Below are 15837 nucleotides of genomic sequence, written 5' to 3'. Positions count from 1 at the left end.
AATTCAAATAATTATATAGACTACGAGAAGGTATAAACCTGGATGCCAAGAAATAAATGCATTCATTAATGTTTATTATTCAGAGTGTTATTTTAGTTCATGTAATAATAAATGAATGTGAAAAAGAAAGAATAATAAGGACTGGAAATGAAGACAACAAAAACGTTTCCCTTCCCTGACTCTCACTCCCACTCGTTCATTTGCCCGCCAGTTACTTAGTCTCTGGATTTGATTTTTTCCTCAGGAAGTCAGCTTCACTGCATACAAAGATGGAACTGGGAATAAAAAAACTAGACGCGAAGTGATGTGTGTTAGTGAAATAAAACATGGTAGCTGTGAACCTCATGATTCTATCAGTTGGGGCAAACATTTATTATTAATTCCTCCATTACCAGCAACTGGTCTGGAAGGCTCTCCTTATATTGATGTTAGTTATAGAATTGAGGTAAGTTCTGAAACACTAAAATCGTTTGATTGTAATGTAAATGACAAAACATATCAACATTTTCTGTTCTTTTTGACTCCCGTGTGCGAAGCACAAAAGGGAGTCTTTGCAGTTACCCTGTCTGTATGTCTGTATGTATGTATGTCTGTATGTATGTATGTATGTATGTATGTATGTTCTCTACTCCAGACGTACGTACACCGAGCTCCTGGAAAATCGCTGAAAACACCGTTTTTACAAAGTCAGTGAGTTTTTATTTCTATACATAGTTATTTGTAAATATCTTGTTGTTACTTTGGTTATCGTTTTGGGCGTTTTAGGCATAAGTCTGCCTCTTACTTTGCGTTTTATATTTTTTGGTGCTGGTGTCGTGGTCTGCCACGTCAACAAGCAAGATGGCTGCCCGCAGGGTAAAACCGCTTTTGAGTTTGACTCGAAATCATGGTGTCAAATGCGAGTCGGTGAGCGGGGTTCCAATTGAAACCTACGTTGACTCAATTTCCAAAATAGTAGGGACAGAAAAAATTCTTGCTGCCTCGAGAGCTAATGGTAATGTTATTGTTTTTTTGGATTCTGTTCAAACAGTGGAACAGGTGTGTGCGTCTGGGATTACAGACATTGGTGACACTTTTGTTTATGTAGAACCGCTGATGAAACCAGCGACTAAGGTTGTACTTTCTGGAGTACCGCCATTTATTCCAAATACTTTACTTGAAGAGCAGTTGAAAAAATATGGTAAAATTGTAAGCTCTATACGATTGATACCACTGGGTCTGAAGAAACCTGAGCATCGTCACATTTTGTCTTTTCGAAGACAGGTTTACGTCATCACTGATCAAAGCAAGCTTGAAGGTATGTTTCTTGTTGTTCATAATGAACGGACCTATAGAATTTACCTTTCTACTGATGAGCCGATATGCCATAAATGCCTTCGTAAAGGACATATTCAGCGGAATTGTCCAAACAATATTGACCGCACCACGTTGCAAGAAAATCCACCATCTGTAAATCAAAATACAATCTCTGTAACGCAAAACCGTTCTGAAACAGGAACGCATTTAATTAATGAGTCTGAAACAAATAATGGTAATAAAAACGATATGGAAACACAGATCACGGAAAACGGTGTACAACATAAAATCGGTACAATAAATGAAATGACCACTACTGAAAATGGTAATAAAAATTCCGATGACGTACAAAATGAAATCGGAGATTCTAATGAAATAATAACTACTATAAACAGTAAACAAAAATCCGTTGAAGCAGCTGAGCAGGCAAAAACAAACAAAGAAACCGAAAACAATGGAAACGTGAATGTCACAGACACCTTCTCAACGGAAGACAATGGCGCTGCTATGGAAACGCAATCAGGTCAATGCACTAGTGTTGAGTGCTCAACTCCTTTATCAGAAACTCAATCCATGTCTACATGTATTACTGGTGAGGAGGTGGTACGACCCCGCCCCTCAACCTCCTCTTTTCCTTTTTCTTTCGCGGAGGCTGTCTCACTTGACGTTTTTAATAAGGGTCATGCCTCTACAACTGAAACACAGGACGATACAGACGAAGTCGGATCAGTCTCCTCTGAAATGTCTGATCTGTCACAGTTGTTTGAGGGTGACGAAGACAGATTATTAGAGGACGATAAAATCACGTCCTTTCTAAAAGATTCATATAACTCAAAACGACTGGTGGAGGATGCTACAAAGTTCTGTCCTGATCTGCGCCTCCTAGTGCGCTCACTCAATCATTTCCGTAAAAACAAAGATATCCCTTCGAGGGAGAAAATACGTGTACAGCGACTGACGGCCAGGCTGTGGAAATATATTAAGGATGGTAAAAAAAATTGTGAAAATAATGAAATTGACTCACCTGAAAGTGGAAGGACTAACGTAATAAATACGAAACGTGGTCTTTCCACTGCACGAGGAAAGAAACAACGAGTTAAACACAATTAAACGATATATCATTGTCTCACTAATAAAATACATTGTAAATATATAATGGGTAGTATCTATGTGTGCATTATCTTACTATCTCTAATGGCTAATATCAAAGCAACTACCTGGAATATAAGAGGTTGTCGTGATGCGTACAAACGCTATCAAGTCTTTAACTTTCTTAAATTAAACCATCCAAGCAATGTCTACTTTCTGCAGGAGACGCATACATTACCTTCCGATGAAGGTAGATGGCAAGTTGTATGGCGAGGGCCAATGTTTTTTTCCCATGACAATTCACACTCTTCTGGTGTCGTAATCTTGATTAATCCAAGGTCAAAGGTCGAAGTCTTCTCTGTGAATAATTTATTGGCTGGTCATTTATTGCATGTTCATGCGGAGCTTGATGGTAATTCTGTTCACCTAATAAATATGTACGCACCAACTAGTGGGACTGAAAGGTTGGAATGTTTCAGGTTGCTCAAAACTTTATTAAATGGTTTGAACACGGACACTGTCATCATGGCAGGTGATTTTAACTGTACTGTGGATCCCACTATGGACAGGTGTAATAATCCAGAGCCACACCGACCTTCTTCAGAATTTCTGTGCAATGTTATAAAAGCATTTAAACTGACTGATGCATGGAGGCACGCCAATACAGGTTCAAAACAATATACATGGAGCCGTAATGACACGCACTCCAGATTAGATATGTTTTTCGTGTCGAAATCAGTGGCGTCTAGAATAAGCCAAGCAACAATTCAGTCACATTACCAGTTTTCTGATCACTGTCCTGTAACTCTCACACTATCACTCAAAAACATATCAAACCGAAACCCAGTGTGGTCCTTCAATGTTAGTCTTCTGGACGATGAAGAATATTGTGATATACTCCAACAATACTGGTTGTCATGGCGTAAGCAAAAGTCTCGATTCCAGTCATTTCAGTTATGGTGGGATACAGGCAAACGTAACATTCAGCTACTTACAAAACAATACACTTCAAAACTTAGTTGTAATCACCGTACAGTTAAACATAACTTACTCAATGAAATTGCAGATCTGGAAAAAAACGCAAATAATAACCCTGTACTTGAACGGGCGTTAAATGAAAAGAAAGAATTGTTGGAAAATATGGTCCGGTATGAAACAAAAGGCGCGGCGATCAGAGCGCGCCACCAAGTGTTAAACGAAAATGACACCCCGTCGTCCTTTTTCTTTGACCTTGAAAAACATAAAGGCGGCAAAAAGGTCATTTCCCAACTCCAAAATCAAGATGGCACTGTTACTGATGACCCCCCAAAAATGTGCAAAATTGCTAAACAATTCTATACAGATCTCTTTTCACCAGACCCTGTTTCCACCCACTGTCAGAACGTTATGTTAGAGGGGCTTCCGCAACTTTCCACTGAAAACAAAGACAAATGTGACTCACTACTAACCTATGATGAACTTACTAAAGGTGTAAAACTCCTGGCAAATGGTAAAACCCCTGGCATCGATGGCCTGCCAGGGGAGTTTTACAAACATTTCTGGCAAGTGTTAGGGCCTGACTTGTTTGAAGTTCTTAGTACCTCACTTGAAGAAGGCGTTCTACCAACATCTTGTCGCAGAGCACAGATCACACTACTACCCAAAACTGGTAACAATAATTTGTTAAGCAACTGGAGGCCAGTCAGCCTTCTTTGTGCTGACTACAAGATACTTACAAAATCGTTATCTATCAGGCTCCGCTCTGTTCTCAGTGACATAATCCACGTGGACCAGTCCTATTGTGTTCCGGGAAGGCAAATACACGATAATATTAATTTGATACGCGATATCATTGATTATACAAAATTCAATAACAGTCCGCTGGCGTTGGTTTCATTGGACCAGCGGAAGGCTTTCGACCGGGTCCACCACGACTATCTTTTCAGGACCCTAGACGCTTTTGGCTTCGGTGAAACTTTTATTAATTACATCCGCCTCATATACTCAGGCACACAGAGCCTAATTAGAATAAACGCATCACTTACCAATCCAGTCGGCTTCTTACGTGGTATACGACAGGGCTGTAGCCTCAGTGGGCAATTATATACCATTGTGATTGAAACTCTTTTGCATAAAATAAGAACACAGAGTGGGATACAAGGTATTAAAATATGTGAAAGGCAAGTTAACCTTTCTGCTTATGCAGATGATGTCAGCTTGTTTCTGACGGACAACCACGACTTTGACAAACTAGAATACTGGTTAAATATATACGAAAACGCAAGTAATGCATGTATTAATTTTACAAAATCACAAGGTCTGTGGCTTGGGAAATGGAGGTTCCGTGACGATAAGCCACTCAACATAAAATGGAACAGCGATGGCTTAAAGATCCTTGGTATATACTTTGGCAATACATCCGACTTTGAAAACAACAACTGGATAGGAATAACTGAAAAGGTGGAAGCCAAGCTTGAAAGGTACAATAAATACGCGCCATACATGTCTTATAGGGGGCGCACTTTAGTTGTTAATAGTATAATCATGCCAAAGCTGTTATACAAATTCGTATCATTGTGTCCGCCCAAATCATTGATACAAAAGCTACAGAACCTTTTTTTAAACTTTTTGTGGCAAGGTCGCCACTGGACAAAGAAAGAAACACTTTACTTACCTGTGAATGAAGGCGGGCAAGGACTGATAGACTTGTTAACACGTGTTTCCACTTTCCGGCTTCAATACATACAACGGTACCTGTATTCAAACTCTGATCATCCATCTTTTATTTTCACTGATTACTTCCTGCAGAAAATTCAAAATTTAAATTACAGTAAACAAATATTTGTAACAACATACCCACAAATCAACCGTAACACGCCTGTCTTTTACCGAGAACTTCTCAACCTATGGTTCTCACTTCCATGTAAGAGAAAGACATGTCCGTCTAGTTATTGTGATATTCTTCAGGAACCTTTGTTTTTCAACCCACTTGTACAGCATTATCTGCGAAAACAACCATTACACTTGCGCCACTTTATAGAGGCCGGCATAACTAAAGTTGGCCAATTGCTCAATAATGGTGTATGGCTAGACACTGATATCCTTCACAATAAAATATCTATATACTCAAAGCGGGTGCTAAATTTAGCACTCGATGTAATAATGAAAGCCATTCCCACACAGTGGAAAAAAATAATTAAAAACAGTCAAGACCCGAGTACACCTGCCAGTACTGGTGACCCCAGGTATTCGTTCGACATTGTACATGAAGATGAAGAAAACGATGTCCTCCTGAATTATCCTCTGTACAAAATCGAAAAAGGAACACTTTACAAATTTTTAGTTTTTTTACAATATATCAAGCATCCAAATATACAGGTAACCACTGAGTGGCATGATGTCCTGTCCCTCCCGTCTGATACGAAATCCAACTTTGGAAACAGCTATTTGTCACCCACACTAAAGAAGGATGGGGATTTGCAGTGGCGGATAACGCGTGGCTGCTATCCTACTGGTGTGTTTTTGCTACGGTCAGGTATAAGGGACTCAAACAAGTGTCCATTCTGTGGCGAGGTCGATGACCTCTCCCATATATTTCTAGAATGCGACAGATTAGCTCCTCTACACGGTACCCTTAAGAATATCATAAACATATTACAAGACCACCAAAACGGTATCCCTCTTACGTGGTATTTATTTGGCCCGCCCACACCAAGACGAATAACCAACGAGCACAGATTGTTATGCTACCTATTTACAACGGCCAAGGTGGCCATACACGTTACGCGCTATAACAAGCTTAAAGATCTTGACCAAACTGATGCATTACTGTGCTTTAAAACTAGGATTAGAAATCGGTTGAAAAATGAGTTTAACTACTATCTGCTCAGCAATTCCATTCAATTATTCACCGATCTATACTGCATCAACAATGCCATCGCCATAGTAACTGACAAACAGCTGGAAATAGCAGACGGAATCACCTGAAGATGGAACCCGTATACAGTGCTACAACGTACCGAGATGACCACATGCCAACCATATTACAATGGAAAAGACTACCTCAAATCGATAAAGAAGACCGTTATTATTTTCATATGAACTTTAGTTAACTCAGTTATTAAACGCTATTATTACTATTTTGCTAATTATTCATTTATACAACTCGTTATTTTGTTTACTCGTATCATGTTATTCCGCTGTGTTAACTTCAACTTTTACTGTATAATCGTTACCTACCTTACCTTTTAATTCGTAATCGTTCGTTTATCTTCTTTATCGATTTTAGCTAATTTTCCACTCGCGAGTTTAGCGAGTTTTAATTTGTAAATACGTTTTTTATTTTTTATTGAGGAATAAAAATCAGAAAATGTATGTATGTATGTATGTATGTATGTATGTATGTATGTATGTATGTCACTTTTTTTGTTCCACCATTATCTCAAGAACCACTAATCAAATTTTGATGAAATTTGGTACATAGATGCTCTGGGATACTGTAAAGGGGGTAATTATTCACTGGGTTTTAATTTAGCTTATTTCGCTGACTGGAAAAATGCGCTAAATTAAAACACAGTGAATATGTAAAATTTAGCATAGAACACATTATCTAAATGATGAAACCGTGAATTTAAAACCCACTGAATATGCCCGAAATGGTAAATCAGTGAAATTTAAACCCAGTGAAAATTAGTCATTTTACAGTAATGCGCAGAGTTGATTAGGTTTTGGTAAAAATCTATGAATATTAATTACCTAATTTGCATGATAATTAGCTGATTTTTAGCTGTTCCAAGACTGTTCCACTGATATCTGAAGAACCACTCATTGGATTTTGATGAAATTTGGCACATGGATGCTCTGAACTAGTGCGCAGATTTGATTAGTTTTGGGTAAAAATCTATGAATATTAATTACCTAATTTGCATGATAATTAACTGATTTTAAGCTGTTCTATGACTTTTCCACTGATTTTTGAAGAACCACTCATTGGATTTCAATGAAACTTGGCACATGGATGCTCTGAACTAATGCACAGATTTGATTAGTTTTGGGTAAAAATCTGTTACCTAATTTACATAATGATTAATCAATTTTCGGCTTTTCCACTGATATCTCAAGTACTAATCATAATATTTCAATAAAACTTGGTACATAGGTGTCCTATGACACTGCACAGACCTGATGTTTTTTAGGGTAATATCAGTACATATTAATTACCTAATTTGCATAATTAATTAACTTTCAGCTTTTGATATTTCGAGTAGTAATGATCACGTTTCAATGAAACTTGGTACATAGTTACTTGAGGACTGTGCAGAGACCTAATTAGTTTTTTGGTAAATATTTGTGCATATTAATCACCTTATTAGCATAATTAGTTAATTTTCAGCTTTTCACCTGATATCTCAAGTACTAATCATCACATTTCAATGAGACTTGCGACATCGATATTCTAGGACTATGCAGAGACCTGATTAATTTTGAGATAAAAAATTGTGCCTATTAATTACCTAATTTGCATAATTAGTTAATTTTTTGCTGTTCTATGGCTGTTGCACTGATGTCTAAAAATCACTCATTGGATTTCAATGAAACTTTTAAAGAGTACCCATCACGTTTCAATGAACCTAAGACTATGCACCATATTAGTTTTTGGTAAATATTTATGCTTCTTAATCACCTAATTAACATAATTAATTAATACTAATATCTCAAGTATTGATTATCACATTTGAATAAAACTTGGTACATAAATGCTCTAGGACAATAGACAGCCTGATTAATTTTGGGTTAAAATCTGTTCATATTAATTCTCTAATTAGCATAATAATTAATATTTTTTGGGTTCTAATCACATTCCAATGAAACTTGGTACATTGTGCAGACCTTATTAGTTTTACACCTAAATCTATTCATATTAGTTACCTTATTTGCATAATTAGTTTTCAGCTATTCCATCAATATCTCAAGTATAAGTAATTTTGAATTAATTTTTAATGTGTCTCCAAAACTCTCAGCACACGGGAGTTCTTTCTAAGCTTTCTTTGATTTAAATTTGTATATTATCTACATACGTAAACCTACTTACAAGAATTTGACATGTTAGTGAATAAATTAAAGGCTTATATTTATGTTGTGAAACGCTTATTGTTTATCACTGTTGTTTCCATGGTGACATTATTAGTCCCTCTTCCGAGGCAGTCTGAAAACGGGAACTTATGGATTGGCCTCTGTGTTTCTGTGTTTCCGTGCGTCTGGACCTATATCTTAAACGTGCCTGGACTGATTACATTCAAACTTCACACATACATCATACATAATATTATACATATGCACATTAATTCTTTTCATGATCTGATTCAAGATGGCGAATGTCGGCCATTTTTGTGCTTGAAAAATCATCAAAATTAAACTTGGTACATAAGTTGGACATTAGGGAATTTGATGCATGTCATTTTGTTAAAATGTCCGACTGGCAGCCATTTTGTTTTAATGAATGCAGTTCTTGTTCTAACATGGGTAACAATGGTTTACTAACACCTGTTGTGTTTTATCTGTAGGTGGAAGCAGTGGTAGTTGGCACTGTGTTTCATTTATTCTGTAAGTTACCAATAATTATTGGTAATATTCCTGTTAGATCTGCAGCACCTTCAGCTGAAGAGGGTACTGAAAACACTGCAGTCAATGGTGAGAACAATCTATTCTTAAATTAACTCTAAATAAACTATTATTCTGAGTCATATATTATTTCTGATTTCAATCAAACTTGGCAAGATCAGAAGGTCATTAGTGCAGCACATTCAATACATGATTGTGAATACATTTAGTAAACTGTCAGTTTTTTTCCCCCGTAGTTCCTCCACCATCTTATGAAGCGTTGTTTTCTGGTAAAACTAATATCCGTGATAAAGATGATGATGAATACACACATGGACAGATGGAATTCACACCAAGATATGTCTACTACAATTGGGGAAACAGCAAAGATAAGAGAAAATCACGCCCAGTTTCCACGGTGTCACAGATTACTTATTATGGCAGTCTGTAAATATATACTTAGTGGACTATGGAAGAAGATTCTGCTCAATCCTGACACTTACCAATTCCAACACTAACACTAACCAATTCTGACACTTACAAACCCCACACTAACCAATTCAGGCACTTACCAATCCTGGCCCTTACCAACCTTGGACACTAACCAATCCAGGCACTTTCCAACCTGACACTTACTAATCAGGGTAGTTATCAATTCTGAAACTTACCAATCCTGACACTTAGCAATCCTGTCACTAACTAATCCTTGCACTAATCAATACTGACACTAACCAATTCTGGCAGTTATTAATTCTGAGCCTTACCAATCTTGACACTTACTAATCCAGGCACTTACCAATCCCGACACTTATCAATCCCGACACTTATCAATCCTGACACTTATCAATCCTGACACTTATTAATCCTAGCAGTTATCAAATCTGACACTTATTAATCCTGACACTTATCAATTCTGACACTTATCAATCCTGACACTTATCAGTCCTGACACTTACTGATTCTGACACCAAACCTTGCTCTCTACAACCTCAGTCCACAATCCTGAAACTCACATATCCTTGCAATCCATAAACTCAGCACTTACCAGTCCTGGCTTTCAATAATATTGGCACCTACAAATCATAACACTTGGCATTCCACGTTCATGGCACCTATCTAACCAAGCCTGGCTGTAAACAACCCTAGATTTTTGTAATCCTGGATCTCCACAATCTTGGCACCAATCCTAACTGTCCAAATCCTGGCTCTCTTCAACCCTTGCCTACAATCCTAGCCGTTACCAAACCTCTCTTTCTGAAATTCAGACACATACCAATTTTGGCATTCCACAATCATGACACCCATCAATCCTGGTTCTAACAAATTCTGGATCTTTGTAATCCTGGCTCCTCACAATATGAAATTTTTATTGTGGCTCTCCATAACTATGTCGCTTTTTGAGACGTATCAAAATTTGTTTTTATAATTCAAAAAGAGCCAACCAATACATACTCGATGCTTATTGCCTTGTTGGTGTCCTTCCGAGTGATATAATTTTTATATCCAGTTTAAAAATAAGATAAATATTTTTAAGTTTTATATGACGGACCACTCACATTAAATATGTATGAAACATTATTACAACCAAATTATCATAATTAGAGGTTTTGCTTTGGAAATGATTAGTATTTTATGAGATTTTCAATTTTATACCAAAAATATTTATTTATTTACTTATTTATTTATTTATTTATTTATTTATTTATTTATTTATTTCCTAGTTGTTTGTTCATTCGTTCATTCATTCGTTTTATAACTGATGCTAGAGATGGTGATTAGGTGCCTCATTTCCATGACAACATGTGATGGCCATCTACTATGGTCATCTAACAGTGATTCATCTTTTGTACAGGGTCAGTGTTAATTAGTGTGTATTTAACAGCTTCAAAGGTTACACAAATTTACTAGAATACAATTTGTATCAGAAATTTGGACAAACATCTATTTATATTCACTTTTTAAATTATAATGACAATTATTTGTAAGATATTATCTGATTGTTTACCCTTAGCTTTGGATGACAATATATGTGTATATTAAAATTACATAATGTACAGTATATTTGCACCAATATTTAATTTACTGGTGAATACAGTACATTTTGTAATGATCTCTTTACATCGGTGTAAAAAAAAGCTAAATATTACTGGTAAATGTAGTGATAACATAATCCACCATGTACATGATGTTATATTATTAGTAATGAATTAGTGACACATTTATTTTAAGTGAGATTCAACATTTTTTGTGAGTCAATTGCTTAATATACATTGTATGGTGTACAGTATTTTCTCTATTAGTAGGGCATGACCTAATTGATAGGGGGGTGTCTATGGTTCCAAAAAGTCATATTTTCAACAATCCAGTATGCAATACAAGCAACTGTTGATTTATATATGCACTTCCAATAGAGTAAATATGGTATGTAAAGGGTTAAAATTGCTCTGGACTTACATGGTTCTTAATGCCTAGCTCTTCTTGACTATTATTCTTGACTGCAGATTGAGGTAAACTTTTCTATGGAAATCTATAGAGTGTTCACAGTGAAATACATGGGTGTAATACAAGTGGTTTATTTACTCTTTGCTCACTTTGTATATTCAAGTTTTAGTCTTTGAAATTTGTTTGCAGTATTTATGAATTCTGTGGAATGAAATGAACATGATTTGTGTAATCATATCATAACTAACATTTTGTTGTTTAATTGTTCATTTTATGATACCTGGATGTCCTGCGGTCAAAATATTAGTAATATAGTTTGTGACATTTGCTAAAATGGATTGACCACAATAAATCCACTATACAAATTTGGATTTAATTGCTAACATTGATATCGTCATGGTTTCTTAACTACATGTAAGGTGTGCCTTAACCAGAGAACTATGAAATCTTTGACCTTAAACTTCCCATTTTTTTCAAACTTCGGATTTTAAATGTTATCTGTTTAGAAGCAGTTAATGACCCAAAATTTGAATAGCCACACCTTCATGTCCACAGTGCATCACAAAGGCCTTTAAGGGTGTGGAATCACCATCAAATTTTAAAATAATTTTAAAGTAAAAACAATTTTAATACCTGTGTTGTCCCTGCCGAGGTCAGTGCGAAGGTACTTACAAGATTATGCCACTTAACAGTCAGACAAATCGGAGAGAAGCTGACAGGTTTTTTTGACATAAAAAATTCTGCCTTGTATATATGCTTTGATTCAACTGCAGTCCTGTGCTGTCTTAGTTTCAAACAGATATTTATACTACCAACCTAGAATTAGTTAAATTATCAGACTTGAATCTGCACAGTATCATTCTTGTGTGGTGTTCTAACGTTAACATTAACGGATTCTCACCTGCTTTGTAACATTCCATGTTTAATTCATGCTAGTCATGTGGTATCTGTATTTATAGTCGGCTTACATTAAGATTTACAAAGTACAATTAGAGTACATTCCTTGCTGTTTATATATTGTCTATAAAATTCTTTCTATTTATTTGCAGATGTGAATGACTTTATGCAAAACATAATGTATACTGTGATTTTGCCAATAAAACAGTGATTCTGTATGTACAACATGTTTAGTAGTTTTGTTTCTGTAAATATTCATTTTAATTACTGTACAAAGTGAAAGTATGCCTTTAAAAACAAAAGTAAACTTGTAATTGACCACTAGAGCGCATGTTATAAACTTAACACTTGTGAGGTACCGTATTTGCTGTTTGCATTAATGAAAAGGATTAAAAATGAGATGTACCTTATTAGTCCCCGTTCGAACGAAGTCCAAAAACGGGGACTTATAATTCGGTCTCCGTCCGTCTGTGCGTCCGTGCGTCAGTGTGGAGTCATATCTCAGAATCCCTTGGACCGATTCCGTTCATTCTTTGCATGTGCCTAGTACTTTATGTGGGACATATGCACATGCAGTGGTTTAGCGATTCGATTCAAAATGGCCGACTGGCAGCCATCTTGTTTTTTGAAAATGTTGTATTTTGGACATGCTTTGTCAGTTTTCATTCAAACTTGGTACATAGATTATACATGTTAGGATACATGTCCATGACGATTTATTTCACAATTGGATCAAAGATGGCTGACTGGCAGCCATCTTGTTTTTTGAAAATGATGTATTTTGGACATGCTTTGTCAGTTTTCATTCAAATTTAGTACATAGATCATACATGTTAGGATACATGTCCCCGACCGTCCGTGAATTCCTGAGTCTGTTCGTCTGTCTGTTCGTCTGTCCGTCCGTGTGTCCGTCCGTGTGTCAGTCTGTCCAGAGTCATATTTCAGAATCCTGTGGACCGATTCTGTTCATTCTTTGCATGTGCCTAGTACCTTATGTGGGACATATGCACATGCAGTGGTTTAGTGATTCGATTCAAAATGGCCGACTGGCAGCCATCTTGTTTTTTGAAAATGTTGTATTTTGGACATGCTTTGTCAGTTTTCATTCAAACTTGGTACATAGATTATACATGTTAGGATACATGTCCATGACGATTTATTTCACAATTGGATCAAAGATGGCTGACTGGCAGCCATCTTGTTTTTTGAAAATGTTGTATTTTGGACATGCTTTGTCAGTTTTCATTCAAATTTAGTACATAGATCATACATGTTAGGATACATGTCCCCGACCGTCCGTGAATTCCTGAGTCTGTTCGTCTGTCCGTCCGTCCGTCCGTGTGTCCGTCCGTGTGTCCGTCCGTGTGTCAGTCTGTCCAGAGTCATATTTCAGAATCCTGTGGACCGATTCTGTTCATTCTTTGCATGTGCCTAGTACCTTATGTGGGACATGTGCACATGCAGTGGTTTAGTGATTCGATTCAAAATGGCCGACTGGCAGCCATCTTGTTTTTTGAAAATATTGTATTTTGGACATGCTTTGTCAGTTGTCATTCAAACTTGGTACATAGATTATACATGTTAGGATACATGTCTATGACGATTTATTTCGCAATTGGATCAAAGATGGTCGACTGGCAGGCATCTTTTTTTTTTTATGCGGTATCTTGGACACCGTGCTGTCAGTTTTCATTCAAATTTGGCACATACATGTACTTTATACATGTTAGGATGCATGTCCATGACAATTTGTTTCAAGATCTGGTCAAGGATGGCCGATTGACAGCCATCTGACTTTTTGGCCTTACTACTATATTTCCACAATTTATGTACCATTTTCATTCGTATTTGGCACATACATATCAGTGTGTTTCATAATCAGATCAAAGATGGCCGAATAACGGCTGTTTTTATTTTTGGCCATATTACTACTACACGGAACACGTGTTTTGATGTAAATAAACAATCTGTTGTATATGCCACTTGGAACTCAAGTTTCAAGGACACGCTCGCGACAACCCTTCCGCTTTAATATGACGAGCACAAAGAGAACTTTCAAAAATTTAACGTGGACTGTGTCATTATCAATGACCTGTTTAACATGTTTTTAAATGAGGTAATAGATGATGAAGATGACATAAGACATGTCATGTTTATTCGTAAATCTGACTAAAGTGGCTTATCTAAAATGTGGTTAATTTTTTGATTCACAGAATGGGTTTGAATGTTCAAAAACAGAATTTGTGGTCAAAATCATGAAAAATAAATTAGTCAGAACACTTGTCCAGAGGATTGTCTGAACAAGAGGGGAAATAAAAAGGGCATTCAAAATTCATCAAATTCCCTATTGTTTACATTACATAATACCGGTAATCAAACAACATATTATGTCCAACCCTTACTTGAATTGGTTTACAAACCCTCGCCTACAGTGCCTTATTTTTATTGAAAATAAACAAAATATTCCTGATGGTCTATGGAAGCCCCCGTCCCACCCCATGACCTGGATTATGTGCTACACGACATGAAACCTTGATTAATTTACTGGTAATACACTTTTTGTAGATGTAACAAATTCAGAATACTTATGTGGGCGTGCTGAGAGAATCATCCCAGACTTGATGCCAACTTTGGTGAATGAAACTGACATAGTAGCTGTAGTGAATCCTGGTAGAGCTGGCTTACGTAAGTATGTGCATAGATAACAATTTGCCCAGTATATTACTCGATGATTTTCAAATTATAGTCTATATTAAGCTTTTTACCACCAGTTCTCTCTTTTCATCAAAAATTCACAAACTAGTCCTGTTTATAATCTGCACTTTCCTTCAGAAGATTAGGACAAAATTAGTCAAATTTTTGGAGTAAAAACTGAAAGTTGACTCAAATTTGGTCTGTTGGCTCTAAAATTAGGGTTTATTTGAAGAATATTAGAAAAAATTTGCGCGAGGAAGTATGGCGGTTAAAAAGTTAATGACCTATTTTAATGTAATTCTTGACATTTACACAAATGTATGCATGATCATAAGATCTGCCAAGAATGATCAGAGAGTCGGCCTAGTTTAAGGATTTTGTGAAGTCGTAAATAAGCAACCATCCGTTGATAAATTTCAAAGGCTTGTACAATCAACAAATGGTGATATTCTACGAAATGTTTGTATGTAAGCATTTGAAGCCAGGAAACAATTGTTAACAAATTAATTATTTAATTCTGTGTGATTTAAAACTAAGAATATTATCATATTCTACTTGTAGCTGTTACATTTTAAGTATTGTTTTGAAGTGTTTGTATATGGGCAGGTGGCCTAGGAAAGCAATAAAAGCAATAACCTAATAAGCAAAAACATTTCCGGATAATGGAAAATCTGAGGGAACCTCTTCAAGTACAGATACAATGTAAATGTAGAAGGAGACTGGTAGTATTATCAGGAAGAATTCAAAAATAACATTTATGAAAAAAAAAATTTCATTGTAAATAAAAAATGAAATTACTTTATTTACAAATGTGATCAAGTCACAAAAAGAATTATGAAA

General features: G+C 36.2%; 1 protein-coding gene across 1 annotated transcript in view; it reads left to right on the top strand.

The window, feature by feature from the left end:
• The window catches only part of LOC102808143 (uncharacterized), a 49872-nt gene extending 37344 nt beyond the window's left edge, over positions 1–12528 (top strand). The window contains exons 11-13 of the mRNA XM_085505691.1: positions 245–445; positions 8928–9054; positions 9222–12528. Of these exons, the coding sequence (XP_085361817.1) occupies positions 245–445; positions 8928–9054; positions 9222–9415 (522 nt within the window). The 3' untranslated portion in view covers positions 9416–12528. The remainder of the gene's footprint in view (positions 1–244; positions 446–8927; positions 9055–9221) is intronic.
• The last annotated feature ends 3309 nt before the right edge of the window (positions 12529–15837 follow it).

The sequence above is a fragment of the Saccoglossus kowalevskii genome, chromosome 11 (genome assembly GCF_978046115.1).
Source record: "Saccoglossus kowalevskii chromosome 11, keSacKowa6.1, whole genome shotgun sequence".
Taxonomy (NCBI): domain Eukaryota; kingdom Metazoa; phylum Hemichordata; class Enteropneusta; family Harrimaniidae; genus Saccoglossus; species Saccoglossus kowalevskii.
Note: the sequence above shows the minus strand (reverse complement) of the source record. Positions and strands in the feature narration are given on the sequence as shown.